This window comes from Aspergillus nomiae (genome assembly GCF_001204775.2).
Source record: "Aspergillus nomiae NRRL 13137 chromosome Unknown contig00021, whole genome shotgun sequence".
In the NCBI taxonomy this organism is placed as follows: domain Eukaryota; kingdom Fungi; phylum Ascomycota; class Eurotiomycetes; order Eurotiales; family Aspergillaceae; genus Aspergillus; species Aspergillus nomiae.
The window spans coordinates 129,885-155,460 of NW_015378076.1; the positions used below are offsets into that span (position 1 = coordinate 129,885).

At 50.0% G+C, this 25,576-nt stretch overlaps 8 protein-coding genes across 8 annotated transcripts; 5 read left to right on the forward strand and 3 right to left on the reverse strand.

Moving 5' to 3' along the window:
* Positions 1–813: 813 nt before the first annotated feature.
* On the forward strand, positions 814–2,616 carry ANOM_001186 (uncharacterized protein; the record flags this gene model as incomplete). Its single annotated transcript, XM_015546443.1, has 4 exons — positions 814–1,166; positions 1,407–1,465; positions 1,852–2,389; positions 2,445–2,616. The coding sequence occupies 4 exons, from the start codon at positions 814–816 to the stop codon at positions 2,614–2,616; spliced, it is 1,122 nt and encodes a 373-aa protein (XP_015410937.1).
* Positions 2,617–3,033: 417 nt separating this feature from the next.
* Positions 3,034–3,669, forward strand: ANOM_001187 (SRPBCC domain-containing protein; the record flags this gene model as incomplete). Its single annotated transcript, XM_015546444.1, has 1 exon — positions 3,034–3,669. One exon carries the CDS (start codon positions 3,034–3,036, stop codon positions 3,667–3,669), a length of 636 nt encoding a protein of 211 aa, XP_015410936.1.
* A 2,966-nt stretch (positions 3,670–6,635) lies between these two features.
* ANOM_001188 (protein kinase domain-containing protein) lies at positions 6,636–7,874 on the forward strand (the record flags this gene model as incomplete). The annotated part of the gene is made up of 1 exon (XM_015546445.1): positions 6,636–7,874. One exon carries the CDS (start codon positions 6,636–6,638, stop codon positions 7,872–7,874), a length of 1,239 nt encoding a protein of 412 aa, XP_015410939.1.
* A 770-nt stretch (positions 7,875–8,644) lies between these two features.
* Positions 8,645–10,306, reverse strand: ANOM_001189 (uncharacterized protein; the record flags this gene model as incomplete). Its single annotated transcript, XM_015546446.1, has 1 exon — positions 8,645–10,306. One exon carries the CDS (start codon positions 10,304–10,306, stop codon positions 8,645–8,647), a length of 1,662 nt encoding a protein of 553 aa, XP_015410938.1.
* Positions 10,307–11,035: 729 nt separating this feature from the next.
* On the forward strand, positions 11,036–14,305 carry ANOM_001190 (uncharacterized protein; the record flags this gene model as incomplete). Its single annotated transcript, XM_015546447.1, has 4 exons — positions 11,036–11,190; positions 11,253–12,753; positions 12,993–14,100; positions 14,161–14,305. The coding sequence occupies exons 1-4, from the start codon at positions 11,041–11,043 to the stop codon at positions 14,303–14,305; spliced, it is 2,904 nt and encodes a 967-aa protein (XP_015410904.1). The 5' UTR covers positions 11,036–11,040.
* Positions 14,306–14,886: 581 nt separating this feature from the next.
* On the reverse strand, positions 14,887–19,246 carry ANOM_001191 (uncharacterized protein; the record flags this gene model as incomplete). The annotated part of the gene is made up of 3 exons (XM_015546448.1): positions 14,887–15,776; positions 15,831–17,386; positions 18,046–19,246. 3 exons carry the CDS (start codon positions 19,244–19,246, stop codon positions 14,955–14,957), a joined length of 3,579 nt encoding a protein of 1,192 aa, XP_015410905.1. The 3' UTR covers positions 14,887–14,954.
* Positions 19,247–19,505: 259 nt separating this feature from the next.
* ANOM_001192 (putative NADH-ubiquinone oxidoreductase subunit GRIM-19) lies at positions 19,506–20,143 on the forward strand (the record flags this gene model as incomplete). Its single annotated transcript, XM_015546449.1, has 4 exons — positions 19,506–19,556; positions 19,705–19,811; positions 19,883–20,035; positions 20,095–20,143. The coding sequence occupies 4 exons, from the start codon at positions 19,506–19,508 to the stop codon at positions 20,141–20,143; spliced, it is 360 nt and encodes a 119-aa protein (XP_015410902.1).
* Positions 20,144–20,646: 503 nt separating this feature from the next.
* On the reverse strand, positions 20,647–24,764 carry ANOM_001193 (karyopherin MSN5; the record flags this gene model as incomplete). The annotated part of the gene is made up of 9 exons (XM_015546450.1): positions 20,647–21,320; positions 21,374–21,972; positions 22,026–22,168; positions 22,222–22,480; positions 22,535–22,638; positions 22,693–22,917; positions 22,976–23,047; positions 23,096–23,220; positions 23,273–24,764. The coding sequence occupies 9 exons, from the start codon at positions 24,762–24,764 to the stop codon at positions 20,647–20,649; spliced, it is 3,693 nt and encodes a 1,230-aa protein (XP_015410903.1).
* Positions 24,765–25,576: the final 812 nt, after the last annotated feature.

Consider the following 25,576-nt stretch of genomic DNA (forward strand, 5'->3'; position numbering starts at 1 on the left):
GTTTCGGTAAGTGGTTTCTACTTGACCCAGCAAGAACCGCAAAGCATTACACAATCTCAGAAATCGAGGAATATTCCGCAACTATTGACGTCCGATGCAGCATATGCTGCCAGATAGTATAAAGCTCATGTAGGCGATTCCAATAGATATATCAAGCCAATTCCAAACAACAAACGACACGAAAGTACCGGGTCGAACTGCAATCCGCTCAGCAACCGAACCATCTTACCAGCTGAGGGCATCCATATACTATGAAGAATCCAAAGATCTTATTTAGCAAGAGGAAATTGATGCCACCTCTTGAGTTGGTAATATAAGAACGAGAAACAGTCCCTAGACAGAATATTTACCAGCATAAGAGGCACTATGAAGAAAAGTCGAAGGTTAGTTAGGGCTAGCACCTGGCCCGATATCGGGGAGAGTTCTCACTCCGTCATCGTGCTTCCTGCAGGAGCATGAAAGTGCATTCCGCGGAATGATAGGCTATTGAGATTTAATTATTAGATATTTATGGTTAGTGTCCGCTGCGAGTGGCACTATACGCCATTGTATGTACAAGATTAGGCCGCCAAACTTACGACGGCTTCACCCTGCAGGAACTTCGATTGCCTATTTACATCCCAGATGTTGTCACAGACGACGTTGATCTGCGGAAGGGGGATTTAGTATGGTAGATCTGCATTTTTGTAAACTACAATTGTGGATCATTTCTAGTAGAACCTATTCCTACTGCACTCACGGGTACGTGTCAAGTTTCAACACCGGGCGTTTCCATGCTCATGTGCAAAGCCAATCACAGATCATATATACGACATGCAGGAGCCTGTCACAGCACCGTGGGGTCTGAGTATCAGCGACGCCGACTTTGAGAAGCTCAGAGCTGGTTTCGAACCTCAGGATCAGGAAGATAAATGGCGCGTCTCGGTCACGGAGCAGAGCCGGAGCGGTACTATCTCCATCCACTTTGCTCGAAGCGGGACGGGCAAGGAATTCTATGTACTTGTTGTGAATCCAAGAGACGGTGGCAGCAACAGTGGCGTGAAGATCGAAGCTATCACCTGGGAACAGAACAAGGGTGGAATTCACATCTCGGAGGAGCAGGCCAAGAAGGAAGTAGTGATTATAACCAGACGCCTTCTGGAGTGCGATTTTGAGGCACTTCCAGAGTATGACGTCTCAGAGCTGTGGAATCATCCTGCTGCTCAGATTAAATGAGCAAACTTTTCTTTTCTGCCTCTGGGCCAAGTTGTCAATAGACACCACATCGTGCGATCTCTTTGAAGTCTGTAGGAAAACAACCATTGTTAAGAACCTATTTTCACCGCGATCATGTCACCGCCGACTGGCCTTTAATATAATGGGGTGTCGGTACTATACTCTATCTGTAATCTCACTTGGCCGCACAGCGATGCATTCCAGCTGGACAATACTCTGCAACCAGTACGCATGTCGTATGGAGTAACCTGTAAGACTGCGGTTAGCAGCGGCCGACCAGCGGGGAACATCCCGCCCGCTACCCTGTAGATCTATCAATGCTTACACCCTCCGATGTCGGTCCTGGTCTCTATTGTGATATCACCCTGATGATTTACTTATAAAAGGCTATGGTACTCGGAGTCATAATTAGAGTATCATCACTTATTAATCTTTAATTTCAGGGAAAGCCCAAAATGAGTGGACAAGAGCAGAAAGCCGACATGTGGTCGGCCGATGTTTACGGCGAAAAAGTGGCTCCATTCGTTGCAGTCTTGACAGAGAAGATTGTTTCCTGGCTCGATCCTAAGCCTACTGGCAAGTTCCTTCGCATGAAATAGAGAGCGTATCTAATTTAGCATTGCTAATGCACAACAGATGAAGTACTCGATGTCGGCTGCGGGGAAGGCGTCCTAACAGCCAAACTAGCCTCCCATGTTAAACGGATCGTTGGCGTCGACGCCTCGTCGAATATGATAGAGCACTTCCAGAGATCATGTCCCGACATTGAATCCCGCGTTGTGGACTGCCGACACTTGGATCAAGTGTCAGATCTCACAGACGGAAAGTTTGACAAAGTCTTCTCTAACGCTGCCTTACATTGGATCTTACGCGACCCCGAAACCCGGTCTAATGCGATCAAGGGCTGCTTCAATGCGCTCAAGCCAGGGGGATTCTTTGTGAGTGAATCGGGCGCGCTCGGAAACGTGGCCGAGGTGCATGCGGCAATCGTCAGTGCTCTGGTCATTCAAGGAATTCCGGTTGAAGAAGCCCGAGCAGCTTCGCCTTGGTGGTTCCCTTCCCAAGAAGCTATGAAACAGCTCCTGGAAGGGGAAGGCTTCCAGTGGGTTAAGGGCGAGGCAGAGCTCAGACAGACGAAGCTGACAGATCACAAAGAGGGCGGAATTGAAGGATGGTATAAACTCGAGTGATTTCGTGTCTGATGAAACTAGTCGCTAATCAAGTTCTAGGATCCGCCTTTTTTGTGAGCCTTTCCTTCAGGTTTTACCAACCGTGGAGGCTCGCAATGCAGCTGTCAAACATGCTGTTGACGTCCTCGAGGGTGTTGGAAGGCATCAACACGATGGTTCCTTCACAGTCAATTACATTCGACTTCGGTTTGTGGTGCAGAAACCGTTTTAGACATATTCAAGGAAAACCTCTATGCCTTCCATGGGCTCTGGCCTGAGTGCTTTAAGAAGCGGAGGCAGCCGAAGTGGTCGTCAATGACCGCCAAAATCCGAATTAGCGTTTATATGATCAATGCCGAAAGACAAGTTGCGAGAAGTTCAGCATGTTATTAGGATAAGATTGTTCATCTAGTTTATATTCTAATACTAGATAGTAGCATTGCAAACAGCTACCATAAAAAGAGCACTCGGCGACTAGCGCGGATGTCAGATGAGGTCACTGGGGCTCGGCTATCTTGCGGCGTACGCCGGCGGAGTCAAAGCTTATAACAACCAGTTAATTCCCTTCAAATGTCACCACAAACAAACATCCATGATAGCTCCTATAACAACTTCTACTATACACACCAACAAAATAATTCCTTAAAAAATGACATCCGCCCCACCCTCATCTGCCGCGACACTAGCGTCCAAATCAACCCCAAGCATTTCCGCCTCAGATGCAGTGCTGCATATCGAGAGCGCCACGACGATCGCCGCCCCCTGCCAAGATGTCTGGGATGTCCTAATTGATACCTCCACCTGGCCCTCGTGGAATACATTTGTTCCACGAGTCACCATTCGCGAACAGCCGGGCTCCGACTCCCAATCTACTGATGGTCTTTCCCCGAAGCTCCAGATGGGAACAAAAATGACCTTCCATGTCCATATGGATCCATCATCGGCCAGCGAGCAAGATGTGGGCCTCGTCGTGGCTGAGTTTGAGCCCCCAAGTGCCAACCCCCCTAAGCCTGGCCGCATTGTCTGGGTTGCGGATCTAACGGCCAAGGGGAGCATGCCGGCGTTCCTTTTGACGGCGGAGAGGGTTCATGAGCTCGAGGAGTATGATGTCCAGGAAGAAGGCGGGCAGACGAAGCGTGTCACCGAGGTGCGGAATTGGGAGGCGCAGGTTGGGTATCTTGTGTATGTGGTTCGGTGGATGTTTGGGGCACAGTTGAAAAAGAACTTTGAGACGTGGGTACAGGATCTGAAACAGTATGTTGAAGGACAGAAAACGGACAATTAAGTTGTGATTGTTTCTTGATACCCGGTTATTTGTATTGGCTATATCTTTGCCGTGTTCCGTGAATTCGAGAACTATCCAGGGCGAATGGAAGAAAGAGCACCATTATTCCGCTCGTAATACCCCGGTTTAGTCGATGTCTGAAGATCATTCTTCTTTTCTAAATGTAATTGATCATCTGTATAGGTTTATTGTATTGGTTCTTGGTACAAACGCTAAAAACCTATTTATAGATAAGTACAAAAAGTGTGATTGTGAAGAAGTATGACAGCAAAGGAGTTACCAACCGCCTTGCTGCGCCCTGCATGTATACATACTACCTTTTCAAGCCGGACGCAGGTTGCCCATGCAACGAATGATACTCTGGGTCAAACAGGGACGAAGTGGTCTTGCGGCATCGAAGGGCAGATTTAGTGCTTCGGCTCATGAACTCAGGATAGACGTATTCCATATTGTGGAATGTATGTCTGAGACAGTGCTTTCAGACAATTCACAATAAATAGGAAGAGTTCGATTTCTGTATTCTTTACGCCTTGCCTGTATGTACAATCGTTGCCAGATTGAGTCGCCGCTATTGCCTTTGATGGTAGGTCGAAAAGGAAGTTGAGCGCGTTTGTGAGATTATTCCAATCGTTACTGACAGGGTCGTAGTTGAAGTCGATACATGTTGACTGGAGTTGCACTCAATGTTAAGGTGAGAGCCTGTACTATCTGGCGATATATTGAATATTTAGATTGCTATACAAACCTCCGGGACTTTGTCGGGCACCATCCCAAAGAGGCATAGGAGAAAACAATTGTGGGGTTGTCAAGTATACAAAATGAAAATTCACATGGGAAATAATCAACTGACAACGGATGATTTAGAAAACGAGATGAGTGTATCGGTAACGTACAGAGATATGATATTGCCTAATAAGATGTACTCCATGATTGCGTATTAGTAAAACCTCATAAGAGCCAAGCACAAGACCATTCAGGGAAAGAAGGTCCCCAAGCATGACGCATGAGGCTATTCAATGGCTGGAGAGTATGTCGGTTACGTCATATCATTGCCTGAGAACCCCAGGCTCCAGCTCACTGCAGAACATAAGTTGATACCCCGCGTCTACTAACTCGTAGGAGTAGTTGTAGTCCTTGGTAGATAAAGCAATGGTCTCTGCTAGATTGGGCCAATCCTGTGCTCCCTTACATTGTCTTCAAATGAATTCCTGCGGTTCCGGTAAGTTTGTACTCGGGATACTTGCTGCTGGAAAGGAAAATCCCAAGATGGACGAGTGGGGCGGACTATTGAGAGTGCAATTTCCCTGGCAGATGAGGACCCACGTGGGGGTGGAGATTGGTTCAGAACACCTGCACCGGTGTTACCGTTTCATACAACTTCTCCCACCCACAGCGCTTCCGTCACTCCACGAGAACAATGGCTATTCTTCCGGCGTCAGAACTTCCGTTTCGGTAGATTGTTGTCCAAGAATAGGACCAAACCGGAAACGAAGGAATGTTGGCATGGATACTCTAGTACTAGTAGTACTCTGCAGACAACAAGGAAGGCGCTGCATTGGTCCTGGCATTATTCGCGCGCACCACATGAAGCCAGGGAAATCCTGGCATGTATGGACCAGGGTGTGCATCAATTTTCAAGATAAGATCAAATAAAAAAAAGAGGAGCATGGGACGAGAGAGAAAGAGGGGCGTTCATTCCTGATGGGTCACCTGACTGCATGCCACGTAATCGGGGTCTTCGTCCGCTTCGCCCTGCTGACTCGGCCATTCGATCGAATTTTTCTAGTTTACACATCAAAACACCCGGGCCTTCTCCGAAGAGCACGTAGAAATTGTGACGTTCAGTTCGCCGACGGAACGGCGTCAATATTAATTAAGGGCGGAGATGAAATGCAAGCGATGCGATAGGATGATATCCACCGGTTTCCTTAATCCAGGCAGCCGAACAGTTCGTGCAGGAGACTAAAGCTCAGTTGGGCATAGTGTCCGTGATGGAAGCTGCAGGACTTCCCGGAAGAGTTTGGTGCCACGCTCGGGGGCCGTTACACTATGTATGGCATACAATTAACAAATGAAAGGAGACGCACAGGAGATACCGCGTGAAAGGGATGACCACAATCTGGGAATACTCGATTATCATGAGATTGAGATCCCCGAGGAGTGGTGCCACTGTCCCAAGGATGAGTAGTTTTCCGACGTGCAGTCGAAAGGATCGCACGACGTCTGAATCTGTTCGCGCTGTCAAGAAGCAACAATGAAGAACCATGTGGGGAGAGCAGGGAGGAAATGATCAGCGCACTGTATGTCACTGTAACCTACAACAGTCGTAGTTGAGGCCCTGTTTCATCCACGGTTCCTCCAGAATAATTTAAGCTATCTGTCGATCGTCCACTTTTTTTTTTTATTTTATTGTTATTGTTATTTTTCCGGTTCTGTTGGTTTCTTTGTATTGAACCTTGAAAAAAATTCCGTTGGGGTCCAGACTAAATACCAGTCATTTCTCCCCTCTGTCTAGATCTATCGTCGATTTCTTTTTCCTCTTATCTTTAATCTCTAATCCCACTATGCTTATGCTTAGTGTGCCGTTCCCATCATTTCGTTATCTTTATCTGACCCTATATATTACCTCGATTGCGAGTAATCTCTGACCAGTGCTTGACTCATTCATTCCTCCGAACCAATCTTTGGCTCCGGACATCACCCGTACGCAACCGTTGCCACCGGCCTTTATATACCACTGTCCAGTCCTGAATTTCTAGATCCTTTCTTGATCTAGACACTGATCTACACCTATCAATATATACTCAACCTTCAAGTCGACATCTATTAAGAGTTAATTCAAAGCAAGACGTGACTTGATCTTGCATCTATCTGATTCATACACTTACTTTCTTCGCGCACCTTACCCTCTACGTAAGGTGCTTGATCCCCAGGATCAACCTCTACCCACCCCGGATATTTTCATAATGGCTGCTCATATTCCTATACGACTCTCAATCCGCACCGAAAACCAAGATGACAAGGCCTCACCCGTGACACCACTAACAGTGGTGCCGGGACTGACCCCTCCAGTCACCCCCACCAAGGGCGATGACAATTACTCAAGTGGTACGAGGACAGTCGGATCAGGTCGCTCAAGCTCGTTTGCCTCCGAAGGAGAAAAGCCAACAGATCTCTTTGCGGCTGATGTGCGTCCCTCGAGCCCTCTTCAATATTCCGATGAGCTAGAGTTTCAATATGACCCGAAAGGTCGCCCGGTTGAGTTTGGTCGTGGTGTTTGGAGTGTCGTCTACAAAGCTTCGTCTCGCCCCTCTTCGAAATCACCCCTGATGACCCCTCCCAGTTCACCTGCGAGTGGAGGTCGGGTGGTAGCGGTTAAATCTCCTGTCCGGCGAGATGCGCACGCCGTCCTTGATGCCGAAGCGTTAGCATTGACTCGAATTAGTCGTATGCCGGGTTCGGAACGCCATGTCATTCCTTTCCATGGGTACATCTCCGAATCACATTCTATAGTTATGTCGGCCGTGCCCCTCTCTCTTTCATCATACATCGAAGAAAAGGCCGACCTGGCCCAGAAGCACAAGTCCACTAGGACGATGTTCGATCCTGTGCAAGGCATGCCCCAGTGGCAAGAGCTTGCCAAGAAGCTTATAACCAGCTTACACTGGCTCCACACGCAGTGTCGAATAGTGCACGGGGACATCAAACCACATAACATCTTGTTGAGATCACGGCCGACGGGCAACGATATAGAATCCGACGAATTCCCGTTTGAACCGCTTTTCGCCGATTTCTCCTCCGCACATAACATCACCGGCTCTTCACTGTCTGCAGAGAAAGAGACCGGAACGTCATTAACGGCTTTGACACCACCTTTCGCCGCCCCCGAACTGTTATCTGTGTCATCTCTGAGGTCCCCGGGCACTAGTCCCACGCCCGCATCCGATGTGTTTTCTCTGGCGGTCACCCTCCTCGCGGCGGCGACAGGTGATCTGCTGCTTTATCCTGGCGCCAGCAACATGCAGCGCCTTGCCATGGCCCGTGAAGGCCACCGGGTTATTGACTTTGCCCAGTCGGGCGCTAATGGTTCCCGGGTCCCTCGTAACGGACCTGTCGAACAGGTGATCAAACCAGCCGTTTCGAAGGACCCATCTCAGCGGATTCAACCCAATGAATGGGTAGAATTAATCGCTGCTATGGCCTAAGATCTCATCCCAAATGGCCGACCACTTTCGATTCAACCCATTTGGACAACATATTCTCCATCTACTTTTGTCCACTCTTATATACCGTTCGATTTCACCCTATTTATGAACCACTTGGAACTGTTTCATCTATCTCTTCTTTGACCCTTCTTCTATTCTATTTTCTTCCAAAGGGTCTCAATATCTTACTGTTATCTTACTATTCTTGTCCTTTTCTTCTTTCCCCATATTTTCTTTCTTCTCTCACAATAAACTACTAAATGATACCCAATTTGACTGTCATGTTTCGACGTGTGGATGTTCAGCATGTTTTTCGTTCTAGACCATCTCAATATCAAAGAGAATCTGTTTCTCCAATACGGTCCAATGCTTTCACTTCTTGTCATGTATTACAATATCAATTCGAACGTTAACCCGCAAGCTGCACAGTAAAAATCAATACAAGATATGTAGTAAAACTAGTACAATATGTGAAAAGATGCAAAATTCTAGTATATGGATAGTCTATCAAAAGTGACTATGTAGGCACATATGTCTATAGATCGTAACCGTTACAGTATAGTACAAAGAGACACAGCTCATAAAACATAGTATACATCCCGAAGATATGGGTATAAAGTCCCCCCGCACGAAGGGGACGGTGAGTAGAGTAGTAGGTGAGTAGAGTGGATGTGGGCGATACCAAACGAGGCCGACATGCTAATGGTATCTCTTCCGAAGTTCGAGTTCGCCGGTCCGGAAGGACGTCAACGTCCCGCCGAGCAGTCGACTCAGTTGCACCGTGGAGAGGCTGGTATCGCCCTTCCTCTGGTACTCGACGAAGATATCCACAGTGTGCTGGTCGGCAGAGTCCGCACTCGGACGTCGCTGAGGTCGTAGTCTAGGTTCTCCTGGTAGCATGCGACGGGGTTGAGGGGTTCGGGGGCCCCGGGGGAACCGTGCATGGTCTTCGGCAGATTGTCGTAGTCTGGCTTGGGGGTCTTTGCTGCGAGGACGGCTAGGCCGGGGATGACCTTGACGATCTCGTTGATGGGTCGTCCGGGGAAGATCAGCTCCAGAAGCTCGGCGACAGTCAGAAGGCTACGGGTGCCGATGGTGAGAGAGAGGGCTTCGAAGAGGCGAAGAGGGGCGTCTCTTTGCGGCGGATCCAGCTGGTTGAGTTTCTGCACGGCTTGCGGGTTCGGGTCGGCCTCGAAGTAAAGGATGCTTCGCTCGGTCTCTCGGGGGTAGAGCTCGTCGGGATTGATGAGCAATGGTTCAAAGGGGCGCCGGTCCCAGTGGAGGATTGCATCGTCAAAGTCTCCGGTCTGCAGAGCCGCTCGCTTGTTGTCAACGATGACGGGAACTTCATTCCTGACTGAGTAGTGTACTTCCGACACTCCCTGCTCCAAGCGAGACTTGGCGGCCTGGATCTTTTTCAAAATGGGCCTCAGTGCCGCCGAAGTCTTGCGAGTGTTTGCCGCTGTCCGTGATAGCGTGGCTGTCAGTTCGTCAATTTCGGCAATACCGTTCGCCTGACGCACGCGGTAATACATGTCGCGATTCTCTTTGTTCAGTTGGATCCAGCCCCGTTGTTGTACTGGATTCATTTTGCCGTCCTTGCCAGGCGCGCCGGTAGTTATCTTCTTCCAAACTTTCTCATGCCAGTCGGTAAAAGGGCGCGGCACGTAAGGCACAGGCAATCTGCCCGGGTCAGGACTTTTTGGCGCCATGGGGATGGGTGGTAGTTCTCTGCCGGGAGGTGTGGTAACCCCCTTCTCTGCGGCTCTCTGAGCAACGCGCGAGGCATTGTCCGCCGCCAAATCCCATCCCTTCAGAAAAGTCCATGTACTGGGGTCCCTTGGAGCCGCGACTTCGAATGCATGCAATGCGACGTTCTCGGTCCACAATGCCGGTCGTTTGCGCTCGATGATGGTTCGCGGAACGACCTGTTGTGCATCTGAGATGGGGAGCGAAGCGATCATACGCACGCTTCCGTAAGAATGTAATCCCGTCTGGTGCATACAAGCCTCCATGAAAACCGACCACCAGCGTGCTGGGGTATAGTGGTCCTTTTTTGAGCCAACTGGAGGCAGGTTGGCTAAGACAAGGAGTGTATCGTTCCTGGGCAAAATGCCGCTGTCGTCACGGTTCGATGGTCCCTGCTCCGGGAAATGCTTCGATAGTATACTTTGCCAATCCGCAATAGCATGGATGTCTGCAGACAGTAGTTCATAGCTGGGGTTGGTTTCTGCCAATGGCTGGAGCAATGGCTTGTATAGGCTCAAATCAGGTTCTATAAGGACATGCCGGCGGGGTTTGAGGAGTTGATTGATCTTCGAAGACCATAGTCCAGCGCCGGGCCATAGGTCGAGAATGTCCACGGCAGGGTTGCGAAGGAGGAAGGGTGATAGGCGTTGAAGAGCATCGTCTATTTCAGAAGCCCGACGCATTAGAGTCTCCTTCTGTATAACAATTGGTCTTGAGTAGTAACTCACCGCATAGTTTTTCACTTGCTATTTCTGCCTTCCGAATGGATTTCCTCTTTGCGGTTAAAGGGAAGCATTTATAAAGCGCCTTTGTTAAGGGAACATGGGGAATGGGCGTCCATCGATTGAATTTCATCTTAAGTGCAGGTCAGGGATGTCGTATGGTAGCCACACCGACTCTCCATCATTGGTCTAGATAGTACTTTTGCCTCTAGCGAGTCAATCGCAATGGAAAAAGTTGGAGTTGAAGCTTTCAAGAACTGCGGCGGGAACGGAGACCAAAGAGGAAAAGGACCCGCAGTTTATTTTTCTTCTTAAATTCAAATAAATTCAATGAGCTCAAAATCACTTTTCATCTGTTTGTCTCATTGTTTCGACTCGCTCACAGCCTTTTGCAAAGCATGTTCCAGCCTCTGGGACCGGCTGTTTTTACAGCACAATTCTCATTCTGATCGATCGATCATTATCCAACAGATCTATAAGTGCTTATAATTTATATCGATTTCCTCCAAGGTTTTTGCAGAGTCCGGCTGCCTGCTCCGTCGATGCGGAACGTCCCCACACGCCGTGGCGGCAGACCTCGATGATCCCTCGTTGCACCTTATGATCGAACGAGTCGCTTGGAAACCGGACATTTCAGGTTATCGGAACTTATACTACTGAATTTCTTCACGCACGCTCACGTCGTATGCGCAACCATGGCCTCGCATATGCCTCCGGCCACAGGCGCGGGGGTCTCAGCCCCTCGAAAGGTCGAGGATATTGCCCGAGAGGCGCAGAACTATGAATACAACCCCTCGATTCCGCTGCGGTTTTGGCTACGGACCGCCACGAATTTACTGAGAGAGGTCAGTTTGATGCTACCGACTCCGTTGAATCTCCGAGGGCTAACTAGCAGTCCCCTTTACAGGCCTGTATTTACGAACGCGAGGGAGACGATGAACAAGCGTACTGCCTATTGTTTCGCCATGCCCAGTTGGTTCTCGAGAACCTGGCAAAACATTCGGAAGCCAAAAATGAGCAGAATCGGAAAGCTCTGATGGAAGCAAACAAGGATGTCAACAGGAATCTCAAGAAGTTGGAAATCCTCAGACCTCGAATCAATAAACGATATAAACGCTATACCGAGTTGATGAATGATCGCCAAGCTCGAAGCCCGCCCTTAGGAACGAACCAGACCGGGCCCAACCAGCAGCAGCCTCAGCATCCCGCATTGGTAGGTGTTGCCACGCCTCTGGAGGCTGGCGAGAACCGAGACCTGGCTGTTAAACTAGCGAGGACGGAAATCAACCGGAGGGCCACAGCTAGGAGAACTGTACGCCAAGCTGGAATAGCACCCAAAGAGGAGCAGCGTCGGCGCCCCGCAGGTATCTGGGGTGACTGGGAGGGCGCTTTGGACAAGAAGGGCACAGATACGGACAATGACCTGAGTCGACGGATACAAGATGTCAGGATCAACATGGACCATGCGCACGATGCGGACCGTCAAAAGAAGGCAACAGAATCCACGGCGCGGCCGTTGACTCCAGGATCCGGTTCGTCCACGTATAAGTACCCAACAGTGCCTCGCCAGAAGGCGCTAGATATTGCGCCCTCCGTGACCAACGGAGCGAGAGATGCGACGATGTCCTTACCAGCGGCCCCGATGCGGCCTCCAAAGGAACGATTTGAGCCTCTCCAGCCAGTGGTCTTAGATGGGCCATCGCCGCCCCCAAGACCGGACAAGATCTCCGCGGTACCCCTGACATCCGCAGCTCAAACACAAGCTCCAGCCCCTCCGGCGAAAGTCAAGCCAGTCGCGGATGGTGGGGATGGCCGTTCAAACCTGGACCCATCCAGCTTCACCTTCAAACCGGCCGCCTACCTGGAGAATGGTACCCCTCTCCGGACGGTTTTCCTACCCCCAGAGCTACGATCCACGTTCCTGTCGCTAGCAGCTTCGAACACACGACGCAATCTGGAAACATGTGGTATACTTTGTGGGACCTTGATATCCAACGCTCTGTTCGTCTCCCGGCTTCTCATCCCCGAACAAACCGCCACATCGGACACGTGTGAAACGGTGAACGAGACTGCAATATTTGAATACTGCGACTCGGAGGACTTGATGATCCTCGGCTGGATTCATACCCACCCGACGCAAACTTGCTTCATGAGCTCGAGAGATCTGCATACGCACTCTGGATACCAAGTGATGCTGCCCGAGAGCATTGCGATCGTCTGCGCTCCGAGCAAAATGCCGGACTGGGGCGTTTTCCGATTGACCGACCCGCCCGGGCTCAAGACGGTCCTCAACTGTACGCAGCCCGGGTTGTTTCACCCACACGCTGAGCCCAATATCTACACCGATGCGCTACGACCGGGGCATGTGTTTGAAGCCAAGGGGCTTGAATTCGAGACTGTGGATCTACGTCCGAACGGATCCTAAATCTAACGATGGCTGCCATTTCACGATTTATGAGAGCGTACTATGCCACTTTCTAGAGTTTCTCATTTTATTTTAATTTTGTCGGATATCCCATCTCTTGCTCTGTAATTCGAAATCTGTGGGCAGCATAGATAGCTTTGGATGTACTAGGAGAATTGTGCTGTAGCATTGTAAGAGAGACACAAATCCAAGTGATTTGAAATGCGCCGCCCTATGAGGCAGGGCATCACCCCACCCGTGACCCGAAAGGAACTAAACTCAAACGATCATTTGTTATCTTGATTTCAATCTCCTCTCACAGCTTCTCCAGCGTCTCCACGTCGCGTCATTTTGACTTGAGCCTTCTTCTGCAGCTCCGTGGTAGCCAATTGAATGCCTGGGCAGTTTCGTTCCCTGGATCCGTGAGCTCCTCCTCCGTCCCTCCGTCCCGTCCCTGCCGCACGCATGTCTTCCTCCGCCTCCAGCTCGAGATCCGCATCTCGCTCTCGACAATCGAACTCCCAGATTCATCAATCGACTGCATCCTACTTCTCCTACCCCGTCACACATGTCGTATCAGGCCTGTACCGTCGCCTCACCGACCCACCAGCTTCGAAATCAAAGAACATGAACCGCAATCAATCCTCCTCCATGACCACCCCAAACGACTCCATCACCTCATCTCAGGTCTTCACCCCCGTTCGAACCGCATCACCTTTCCAGCCCCCGCCGCTCACTCCCCTCACCCTCACCGGCGACCCCTCCAATCTCGAACAACAGCTCCTAACTCGCGCCCTGGCCGAGGAAATCCGGCTGCTAGTCCCAGCCCGCCTGCAACTCGTCGACACCTGGCGTCTAGCTACAGCCTGGACCGGGACGGCGCCTCGCTCGCCACTCTCTATGAAAACTGTCGAGACATATCTCACCGTAGCCCGCGGGCGGGCTACGTTCTCATCATCCGCGACTCTTCTCCCTCCGGCGCCGTGTTCGGTGCTTACATGACCGACCCCCCGCATCCAGACTCTCATTACTACGGCACGGGCGAATGTTTCCTCTGGCGCGCAAGCGTTCTGACTTCCCCTGCGAACCTGAACCTGCCCCGCGACGGGCCCCCATCGGAGGACATGCTCGAACTCGCCGGTCTGCCCCTTCCACCGAGCGCTGATACCACGCATGCTGGTCGATCCACGACCCTGCGGGCGAGGGATGCTAAGTTGGCACCTCCAGCAACTAGCGGGCGTACTAGCGGCGCCAGTACTCCAGAGAGAATCCGGTTTAAGGCGTTCCCATACAGCGGAGTGAACGATTATATGATGTTCTGTGAAACGGGATTTCTCAGCTTAGGTGGAGGGTAAGCGCATTCCTTCTGAATCCCGGCAGCAATTGTTTATGATAACTAATAACGAAGCAGAGATGGCCATTATGGTCTGTGGGTTGACTCGAGCCTGGAAAAGGGCGTGAGTGCCGGGTGCCAGACATTCGGCAACGAACCCCTGTCAGATGAAGGCGTCAAATTTGATATCCTTGGTGTCGAAGTATGGTATGTCGGTTCGTGAGAATTCGTTGGTTGAGTCCATCTTTGGATGTAATGCAGGTGGAGTATCTTGGTGGATTGTGGTGTATGTTGGACTTGGGTGCCTTGTTTAGTACGTCAGTTAGCCGGTCTTTGTCGAGCCGTTTGGATATATCTATCTACTTATAATACCCGTGCACGGTGTGGCTGGTCTCATCGTGTTATGCACTGTTGTTGAATCTTACAGTTTCCAGGTTGATAGGAAAGAGAAAAGTTTATGCTACTTCATGAGCGATACATACTTCACATACGTAAAGTGGTCGGCGATTCCTGAATATTTATAGCACTCATTACTGGAGAGATGTCGTTCAGAATTCATAATTCGTACTCAAGTATTACTAGAGATTTATCTCGAGATTGCAAAGACCATCATTCAATCCCACCCTTTCCATCTCTTTGGTAAGCTACCATATCGCCCTCAGGAGAAAGATCGTCCATGGTTTATCGTATCGGAAATTGCATAAGAAGATCATAGAAGTGGTGCAAGAACGTCTAGAAATTATTAAAGGAGGGGGGGGGAAAGGCAATAAACAAGCAAAAGGAAGACAAAAGGGGGTATGCAGTGTACAAGAAAAGAAAAACGAGGTAATGAAATAAGTCAAAGTCACTTGACTAGAGAACGGGGCCGGACGTTAGTATGGAGAGTTGACAATATCATCTCGTCCCAAACGGCTGCCCCACCGGGTGCTGCGACGGCTTGGGGTGACTGGGGGCCCTGCGATGCTCTCGCGAGTGGGTTTCTGGAGAGCTCTCTTGGCAACCATGTTGACCTCGTTTGGCAAGGCGACGATGACGTTCTTGTCAGAGCCGAATCGGAAGTTGTCTGCCATAACCTCTTCAGAGTACCGTTTGATCGTATAGGGATCCTTGCGCCCAGCAAGCACCTTCTTCAAGCTCCATGTGACGATGAAAGGACCCGTTGCCGTAACAATCGACGTCTCTTGTGAATCAACACCCGTATTGAAACGAGCTTGGGTGAAAGCGAGAGGCTTCTTGGTTTCATGTTGGAACTGTGCGACATGTGCCGGCTGGAGACCAAGACGACGAGGTTGGGGTTTAGCGTCTTTGCCGAATGAACGCTCAAAACCAAGCTTGCCTTCATTCTTGCCTTCCTTCTGCAGCGAGTCAATGAGAAGAAGGTAGGTACGGCATGTAGCCAGAACCCAGCGGCCATCGGCGGACACATCTAGACCAATGATAGGTTCGCCAAGCGCAGGAATATGGGTCTTCGCGTTGATTCCCAGGCGGTCGAACATGCGAATATCTCCCTTGTTCGAGGCGACCGCGATGTATCCCTTTTCAGTCGTGGCCACGGACGAGAAGTCGTTCTTGCTAGCATACTGCTTCAGATCCGCATCGACAAGTTTGTTGCCTGCCAGACGGGGATCAATGCGGTAGAGCGCATTCTGAGAGGCTCCGACGAAGGTTTGAGCATTGGTCATTTGGGAAAATTTCTGTCACAGTTAGCAAAGCTTCAGATGTACTCATTTGATGTTTGTTAGACTTACGGTTTCTGGTGCAAATGTGTTGACGGGAATATCGTCATGAACCTTCCACTCGTCGACAATCTTACCATACTCCAGGTCCATGCGATAGAGAGAGTTAGGGTCATCCCCGTTTTGAAGAACCATGTTGGAGTCCTCGGCATGCAACATAACCTTCTTGGGGCTGAACAGCTTGCCGTTTGGTGTCTCCACCTTGGAGATAGTGGTAGAGAACTCAAGGTTGTTGTCTGGCGTGTGTTTGAAGACACCAATCTTGGAACCACGGACAACAAACGATCTATCGTGCTTGTAGCCGACTGCAAGTTGCGAGTTGACATTACCGTCATCATCGTGTGTAACCACATCATCCTCTTCTTCATCACTGTCATAGTGTTCACTGCGTTGACCGTCGTACTGATCTTCCTCTTCTTCTTCTTCCTCTTCTTCCTCCTCCTGGTTGTCGGCTGCGTCCTCCATGGTAAGGTCCTGGAACGCATCCAAAACATATTCCCGGTCGTCCTCCTTCACCTTGACCCATTTCATCTCGTTCAGTTGTTCCCAGAGCGCTTGCATCAAACCCTCCTGGAAGCGTTCCTCAGTCTCTTGGTCTTTGAAGCGTAAAAGCCAAGAGTATGCGGACCCATCCTCAGCGTAGTGGTTGAAGATGAAGGAAAGATATTCAAAGTTAAAGACAGGGTTAATATCCGCGACAACAGCCTGTCCAAGCCATTCCTTCTCAGTTCCGCTGATTTGAAGCCAATACTGCCAGTTACCGACCTCGGACACAGTGGCAGTCACATCAGCGTCTTGGATAACGAATGTTCCACTTGGGAAGTCAAACATATGCAGCTCAGCCTTTTCCTTTGCAAGAACTTCCGTAGCTTCAGGCTGCACAGCCGATGGCGGTGCCACAGTGGGCTCCTCTCCATTGTCAGCTGGCTTGATCTGTCCTTTCGACTTCTGATATTCAACATCCTTGGCCATCGCGGCGGCTGACTCTCCGGAAGTAAGCGAGTGAGCGCGAGACTTGGTTGGTGATGAGATGGGGCTCGCAGAGGGGATGGGCTTCTCCTCTTGGTACGAGAACTGCTGAAGATCCTGCTCGGTTGCTTTTTGGGCACTTTGTCTGTATTTCCGCTCGTACTGGCACTGGAAGGCAGCCAGCTCAAAAGTAGGGATCTTATCCGACGGTACAGACGGGTCGCAAACGAACTCGTACAGGTCGCCGATATCACCGCTCAGGTCTCTCCAAGCAAGAACCTTAGCGCCCCCTTCGCGGACTTCAGTACGGAAGTGCAAAGCCTCGTCAAGAAGGAAGATCTTCTCGTCCTTGTCGAAGTTATCCACGCCGCCTTGCTCGTCTTCGTCGGCGCTTAGTTCTTCCTCACCCTCCTCGTAAGCTCTCTGGATCACAAGTTGATATTGATACTCCTGTCCGGTACGTCGGATCGACGCGGCCGCGTCCTTGAAGATTAGTTCCGAGTAGCCCTTGGGTGACAGAGGCCGGACTAGATAAAGCTCCCCCTGAGGGATCTCGATGATAGACTCTTTGGAAGTATCCCCGAAGAGAAACTTGCTCACTAGAAGCCAAGGGATAACGCGTTAGTGTCAGATAGGGATGTCAAGGGAAAGTGAAATGATAGGGAGGTAATAAAGTGAAGGAGGGGTGGATGGCGGGGTAATAAAGATTGGAGATTAAAAGAGGGGCAGAATAAAAGGGAGGTGGAGGAAGGAAAAGTAAGCTCATACCGTTGCGGATCATAAACATGGCTGCGATCTCTGGCTGTCTGAGCAACAGCGGCTGTTTACTCCAGGAGTGGAAAAGAACAGGGGTTCGGTAGGAAGTCAGATAAGATGTGGTGGAGAAGAGGACGACTATGAAGGGAAAAAAGAAGATGAAAAAAGAAAAACCGAGATGATACTAGGAGGAGAGGACCATCACCAAGCAGCTGACGATACAAATGACAGTGCCGCGATATTCACCAAAGCAAGGGAGGCTCTCTGATCTCCAGAACTGCTGGTCTTGTTTGGTAAAAAACGAAGGAAAAGTTGTTTGTGTTGATCTTCCGTCATCGATCGTCAGTGGCAACCGCTGTGGCGCTGTGGCGCTACGACCATGTGGCTGGAACGTGTCATCTAGTCACGTGCTTGTATAGTACTGTGCTATGTACAATACTGTCGACTGAACATAAGGTTCATTAAGATTGTTTTTTGTCTATATGGTATCAAGGATTGGTACTAGGAGCAGTAGCTTCAGCTTGTAGTTCAGCAGCTTCATCTTCTGGTTCAGCAGCTTCCGCTTCTTCATCCGAGTCAGCTTCGGCAACATCGCCTTCCTGCGATGGATCTTCAGAAGCTCGCCCCGAATCCTTCAGTGTACCACCCTTTCTCCGAGGAATAACTTTCATGAAAGCTTCACCCCAATCGCCGAGTTCCAGCCATCGGATCATAATCTCCACAACGTGGTTGGTCGCCAATATTTGGCGCGAGGCCATTTGAATGTAATCCCCAATAGGCAATTTAGCGGTTTTGATTCCCTTTTCCACTGCCGTTTTGTAGCAAATTGCTTTGTGACGGTTCTTGTCCACCAGTCCTCCGACTATGTAGGTACTGTATGGCTTTAGTTCTGTCAGCGTGTTTGGGCTGTCACTGCTGAGGTACACAATCTCTCCGTCTTCAGGCGCTGCGTCCGTCTGGTTAGCAAACATGCCCGCCAACTGACCTCCATTGGGCTCCTTCATCCATTCCTTTGCCTGTTCTGCAGCATGCGCAAAATCTTCGTCCATGAAGCGGATTCCCTTCCAATTATTATATGACTTTGCTAGGGTTGTGTCGAAACGCTCCTTGAGTAATTTATTGAAGGAAGAGAACACCATGTGAGTACGGTAGGGCGCTCCCCGATTATCGGAGTACGAGCGCGTAAGTTGTGATGAAAGGGAAATCCGTTCCTTCTCAAGCATCAAGTCGTCGTAGCCACAGTCCACAACAAGAGTGATCGGCAACAAAGTCGATTGCTTGAACTTTTGCCGATTTGGCTGCCAGGTCTGAAGAAGCTGGTCTACTGCTTCTTGGCCACCTTCCTCTCTTGCCTCTTTCAATGCCTCGCGCCTGCGCTGTTTCCTTGCGGCCGTCTTTTCTTTGCGTTGAGTCCTGCGCTGATCCTTCTGCGCGTCCCACTGTTCTCTGCGACGGAGTTTCTTCAATTGCCTCTTCGATATTTTGGGCGCATCCTCTTTGCTTTCATCCACAGTTTGCTGTCCAGCCTTTGGCTTGTCATCGGCACCATTCGCTGCTGTTGCGACATCATTCTGCGTAGTGGGCTGGGCGGCGTCCTCGTGGGGAACAGATCCCACAGCTCCAGTCATTGTAGGCTCCGGATCCTCCTGTCCGTCGTCATTACTCAATTTGGGGTACTTCCTAGGCCTTTCGTCGTCCTCCATTGTGCGATATCAGCGTCAAACCAAATAGATTATCCTGTCGCGGTGAATCGTAATTTCTCAAAACTAAAGAGAACTCCAAGCTCCGGGAACAAGCACCAAAAAATGCCCAGCAACCAATGAGCGACAGCGCAGCCCGCATTACCAAACCAAAGCCGTCGCACGTGACCACCACTCCAACTTCGTCGAGCATCATCGGCGGATCTTCCCTACGGATATCCCAAGATTACATTGAAGGCTGCTGTGTCCGTCAGTCGTCAAAATGCCTCAGGATATGCCCCCCGTTGGGGGCTACGGGCCAGTTCAATACAAGGTATGTGCAGCATGTCCGATTTTCCCGCATGGGTGTTCAATTGCCCTGGAATCATCGGCCCAAATGTCTACTTGAATCGCATCAGTTATCACGCCCCATTGCCGGCGTGAACCTGCCTCAAGGACGCCCTGGCTAACATGCTCAACAGCGTAACATCCCCGCCCGTGGTTTCCGCCCCATCACCTACCTCGTCGGTATGCACCTCTTAATGGGCTACGGCTACTACAAGCTATTCCACGGCATCCGCGAACAAAAGTACGTAACCCACCGCTTTCCCCCTCACCCGGATCGAACGCAAAAGAAGCACAGTGGCTGATTGCATATAGTGAGCTTGCCCGCGAAAAGGTTTGGGGCCGTCTCCACATCCTCCCTCTCCTCCAGGCCGAAGAGGACCGCGACCAGGTCCGTCGTCACTTCGCCGACAAGGCCCGCGAGAAGGAGCTCTTGGGCTCCGAGTCCCAGGTCTACCACTCTGAGCGGTATAGTCCTCCCTCTAGTGTCATTATTGCTGCATGTACTGATTAACTGACTGATACAGCTTCGTCCGCCCTACTTTCGTATACACACCCACCAAGGTCTCTCAATAAGCGATTGCAATTGTCATGTGTTTGGATTCGTTTATGTTAACTTTGCATGCTTACTTGAGCACCTCGGTGGACGGGTCCTGATTTATGGTTACAACACAATTCGGAGTCTTTGTGCGGGGCCTGTTAGATCAATAAGACGATAGGAAAGCTGGAAGGGGCACTGTATGATGTAGATATACCGTCTAAAGGAGAGTGGTTAGTTTGCAATATGTGTTTTTTTACTGGGTTAAAAAAGAGTTCCAATATCTATTCAGTACAGAGAGTAAGGACTGCATCGAATGAACAGGTGTAGTCATCAGTATCAATATATTGTGATGGCTAAAAGGTACTTTCTATGAAAGGCTTTTAACGGTGTGTACTCTATCTTTGTGTCCAGAAAAGCCAGAATGACGGATATCAAGGAAATTGGGGCATGTCAACGGAAGGGGATGGCGCGAACCGTCGTACTATACAGAAGCAAGTGAAGGAGGCAGTCATTATCCAGTATATACGCGGAAACCCTTCTAACCAAACATGTCCGCCACACCGGTCAGATCCGGTCCGTCATTAATATCAACCTTGTTGTTTTGCTGGCCTTCCATCTCGGCAGTCATGTATCTTTCCTGTAAAGCGCTGCGGGCCTTGCGGCGTTCCTCTCGCGAGCCCAGAATCTTTCCTTGCTCGGCGATGCTGACGCCCCTCAGACCTTCCAAGAGATCCAGAATGAGAGCTCGCTGTTGGCGCGCGGCGGTAGATCTAACGAGGGACGCTTCTGTCATTGCTACCCTCTGCTCGTCCATGCCAGGCAGGCTGAGAATCACAGAGCGCGGGGTAGGCGTGCTCGATCCATAGAGTACCCAGATTGAGGAGATAAGCTGGGCAAGATCCTTTTGCATGTCGACAAAGTAGGGCTCATGCACGGATGTAATGCATGCTTTAAGAACCTCGGAGCATATGAATTCACGAATTTGGACTGTTGTTGGAGAGTTATTGGGAGGGGCGAAGTCCTGTAGAATGGATCGGATAACGCGTGTAATGATGCTGCAGCATCGGGTATCACGCATACGAAGCGCATGAGTGCAGAACAGCATCAAAGGCTCAAAGATCTCCGGCGAGGAGAGGACGAAATGACGTATGGAGTCAGAGAGCGCAGGTTGGGGATGTGCTGCGCTTGGGTCCACAGGTTCCTCATCAGGGTCTATCATTGAAGTATTAGCTGAAGATGCAGGGCATGAGGATGCGGTTACTTACCCCCTCTCTGTGGATCCAGAAGGCTCGCCACCATGATCACCGCAGAATACGTCAATTGTCGAAGGATACTTTCGGATTTCATCTCATCAGTCAGATCTGCGTCGGCAAGACCCTCTCTCTGTTGTTCGATCAGAGCCCATTCTGATGTAACCTTTTTATCGATGTTGGTGAACAAGGTTGAGAGCATCGGAGGCAAGAATTGTGCACGGAAGCGAACAGGGCAATCGTCAATTAAGCATCTCGCGATATTGAGAAGCACAGAGAACTGATGTGAAGAAAGGCAGGCTGAGTCCTTGAATAGAGCTTGAGACAAAGGCCCTGGAAGTTCTGCAAACCCATAGAAGTGCTCTCGTAGTCTGCTCATGCTGTAGAGCATCGAGTAGCAGGATTCTCTAACTGCTCTGATCTTACCTCTGACCGAGGACGCAAACCCTTCAAGCGATGCCCGCGAAGCGGTGATTTTAGCGTAGAACTCATCCCGACTACCAGTAGATATGCCTGCTTGCCAGAATCTGTCGGTTAAGATGCGCTCAACAACCGCCCGCATCTCACTGGGCAGACCGCCCCAGTTGGCCGGATTGTGGAAGGCATGTGCATTACTGTGCGATAGGTTAGCTATGTGGTTTAGGATGCAAATGCTGAATCATTTTACCTGACAAGCTCGAGCAATGTCGGCAATATAATTGGAATCGTCTCATGCCAGACATTGCACGCAAGCTCGTACGCTGGTTCACTCTTTTTGAGCTTATCTGTAGAGACAGCAAGCATCGTCTTGGTGCCTCTCAAAGGCAATTGCTAGCATAACTATCAGAATCTCTTCAGACCATCACGGCTCATATTTGAATTACCTGGAACTTTCGAGTCATCTCTTCCTGGATCCGCTTACCCTCGGTATCAAGAGGCACGGACGCCCAGTCCTCCAGCTTCTGGGCTTGTTGAGCTTGCATGAACGGTCCGACGCTCTGTAGTCCAAGCATAGAGCAGAATCCTTCGAAAGAGGAGCTCATCTGCCTGAACTCCTCATCTTGCCAAGCCTGTCTTATGGGCTCGATAAATGATGCCAAGCGGGACTGGCGTAGATACGGTTCCACGTTATTCGCGCGTTGCCTAGCAAGATCAGTATAAAGACATGTAGGACGGCGATAAAGCTTTGGTTAATACATGATTATGAGAAGAATGGAGGTAAGCTCCATTTGGAGTTTGTCATCCACCCGGTTGGCGAAGCTGATCTCCTTGACTTTCGGTTCGAGTACGTCGTAGAATGTCTTCAAACCTTATTAATCTTGCGTTCCCAGAAAAGGTATTTGTTTTGGACTCACGGCGAAATACTCTGAATAGCGCATTGCGAGACGCCTGAGCTCATGGCTGGACAAGCCATGCAGTTCCTTCACAGCTTCAGAGTAAACAGGAAATTCGGGCTGATCAGGAAGGCGGGTCATGAGAATGTATTCGAGGGCTTTGAGCGCAAAGCTAGGGGTCTTATCGAGAGCCTTTGACGAAATATCAACGATAAGTTTGATGACTCTTTGCTTGAGAACCGGGTCCTGAATCTCTAGTTAGCTATGCGGTGTTCGGTCATTTCTATTAGTTGCACAATCGAACCTCGAAGCTCCGCTGCATTAGCGAGAAAGCCCATTTCTCCAGGATACCCTCCAGATCACTGCGTTTTTGCTCCTGTTGCTTATCAGTAGCATGTTATTTGGTGACGTTGGCAGTACTTACATCTTGCTGGGGCATTTTTCCGTGTGCGGCCACCCATTTGTTATAGCCCTTAAGAGTTGCTTCTACAACGGCAAACTGTGTATCGGCGCGCATCAGGGGAACTGAGCTCTTTGAGAACGATTTCGCTGTTTTAAATTGTTAGTCCATAATTTTCACTGTTGCCAAGGCCAAACAAACCGTTAAAAGGCTCAACTCCATTGTAGAGGTTGTTCAAATTAGTATCGACGCCTGACAGAATATGGGGGATGGCTTCCTGTGGCCGCTTCTGGACGATCGTTTCGATAACTGACGAACAGTATCTGCGATAATTGCCCACAAAGGCATGTCTTTCCGGGATAGTATCGATATCGTCAGTTAAAAATGCTACTGTGGGATCATCGGAATCCGTTGGTAAGGCCTCCCATCGGACCAGCCGTTGGGTGCAGATCTCTAGTAGCGAAGGAATCAAACCGGTAACCAGATCAGTGTTTCCTATTCTTTCAGAGGCTAAGAGTTTGGACCACACGTGGAGGACGGGGATCGAGACCATCAAGCTCTGATGCTGAATAACACTTATTGTCAGGTGGAAGAAGAAAGGCAGGTTCATGCCACGCGCGCTCTCTAGAGAAAATCCCTTCTCCTCCAGGAATCCTGCGATGTACGATAGCATCTCGGACAGTTTTTTCGAGATCATGTATCGGGTATCGTCCATGTCGTCTGGCCCCACAATTGACCACTGGTATAATTTCTGCATAATATCTAAACACTCCGTCTCGTACATCAAGTGTACAAGAGGTTGGAAACTCTCCATATCCATGTTGGATCTGCTATACAAAGAGTGCAGGGCTTCGACGGCAGCCAACAACACCTGCTCATCTGAGCAAGTGAAAGCTCTAGCAATAGCAGGGACACAATTTGAGGAAATAATGGCTTTAGGAATGGCCCATAGCAAAACGGATTTCAGAGTCGCCAGTGCCTTGAGCGCTGCATCTTTCGCTTGTTTTGAGTTTTGAAGGTTCTCAATACAATATTGAAGGAACTCGCAGATTCGCGGCAGCCAGCCGTCAGAGCCGTACCGTAGCTCGACGTGGTTATCCCTTTTCGGATAGACCTCTTCAAAAACCGACAGCGGCGTGAAAATCTCAACCAGCGCTCGGTTGAGATCTGTTCCTCGCAAAGAGGAAACGGTATCTTCCCGATAGAAGATGTCCTCCGATAGAGTTTCTAGGATGGAGAGAACCAACTCTTTGTGCACCAGGCTGGCTCCCCAGAATTGGGCAAGCGCCTGGTCCATTTCAATCCAGTCCAAGCCCCAGCTCCGTTTCGCGATCTCCGCCCATAGTTGCGGGATCTTGTTGCGGAGATATGCAGGATCCTCAGGCCGGATGGCCTCTGCCAGCTTGAGGACCAACTCCCTCAGCTCGATCACCTGCGCTGAAGCCGTAAAGGAGGTGTGCCGCAAGACATGGTCCAAGAGTGTCAGACCAAAGTAGCGGACTAAGGGATCGTTCTGCTCCCGAGATGCCAGCACAAAGCCGTTGCGCGCGGCGGATTTGCTCTCCTTTTGCGACTCAACAAACGTCAACGCCTCCCTGCGGAGCTCATTGGTGGAAGACGGATTGTGGATGAGCTCCAGAGCGCGCACGATGTCTGCGATGCGGCTCTCCGACAGATCCTCTTCGGTAGTCATTTTCGCCTAGTCCCGACCCTGAAATTGACCGGGGGCTTGTTTAGTGACGGGTCCAGCAGTGATTGCTTCAATTCCTTTTAGGTAGTCGTTGGACCAATTTGATCATGACCTAGGCTTCATACAAGCCCTTAACTTTTTTGCTTTGGCTTTTTCGTTTTGTGCTTTATTCTTTTTGGGCAGACTTTTTTTAAGGTTTTGTTTGACAGGATCGAACGAAGTGCAGCAGATCATCAACAAGTACCCGTGATCGAATAGTTCCAGCGGGCGGACCACGGTCCAGAAGAGCACCTGCGCACGTCCGGCTCAGTGTTTCTTGCCTGTCCGGAATCCCGCCCCGGAAATGATTGAACGGGATTAATAACCCTGACGACGACGACAGGTCAATATACACCACTCTAAAGGAAGAGCGTCCGGGCTGGGAGACTAGTAGTAGTCCTTCTAAGACAGGAGGCGGGCGTTGTTGTGATTGGGAAAGAGGGAACCAAAAAGTAAAGCAACCAAGAATAATCAGGCAAACACCCACCCACCTTTACCCTTTCAGATGCTTTCACTGAATTTTCCACGCGCTGCCGCTCCAATCACCACACCGACTCTCGGAGGGGTTCCGCCCACACCGCTTCCTATTTATACTCGTTCTCTGGTTCTAAGTTCTCTCTATAGTACTACTCCGTTCTAGTAGTCGACTCGGGTCCATGCAATTCACAAGATACAACCGAGTGAATATCACAGTAACAATTATATTGCTCAATTTTTCATTTATCACTTTGGTTTCGTTAAATCCAATTCTCATTCTGGTTCAGCCTCAGGCCTAC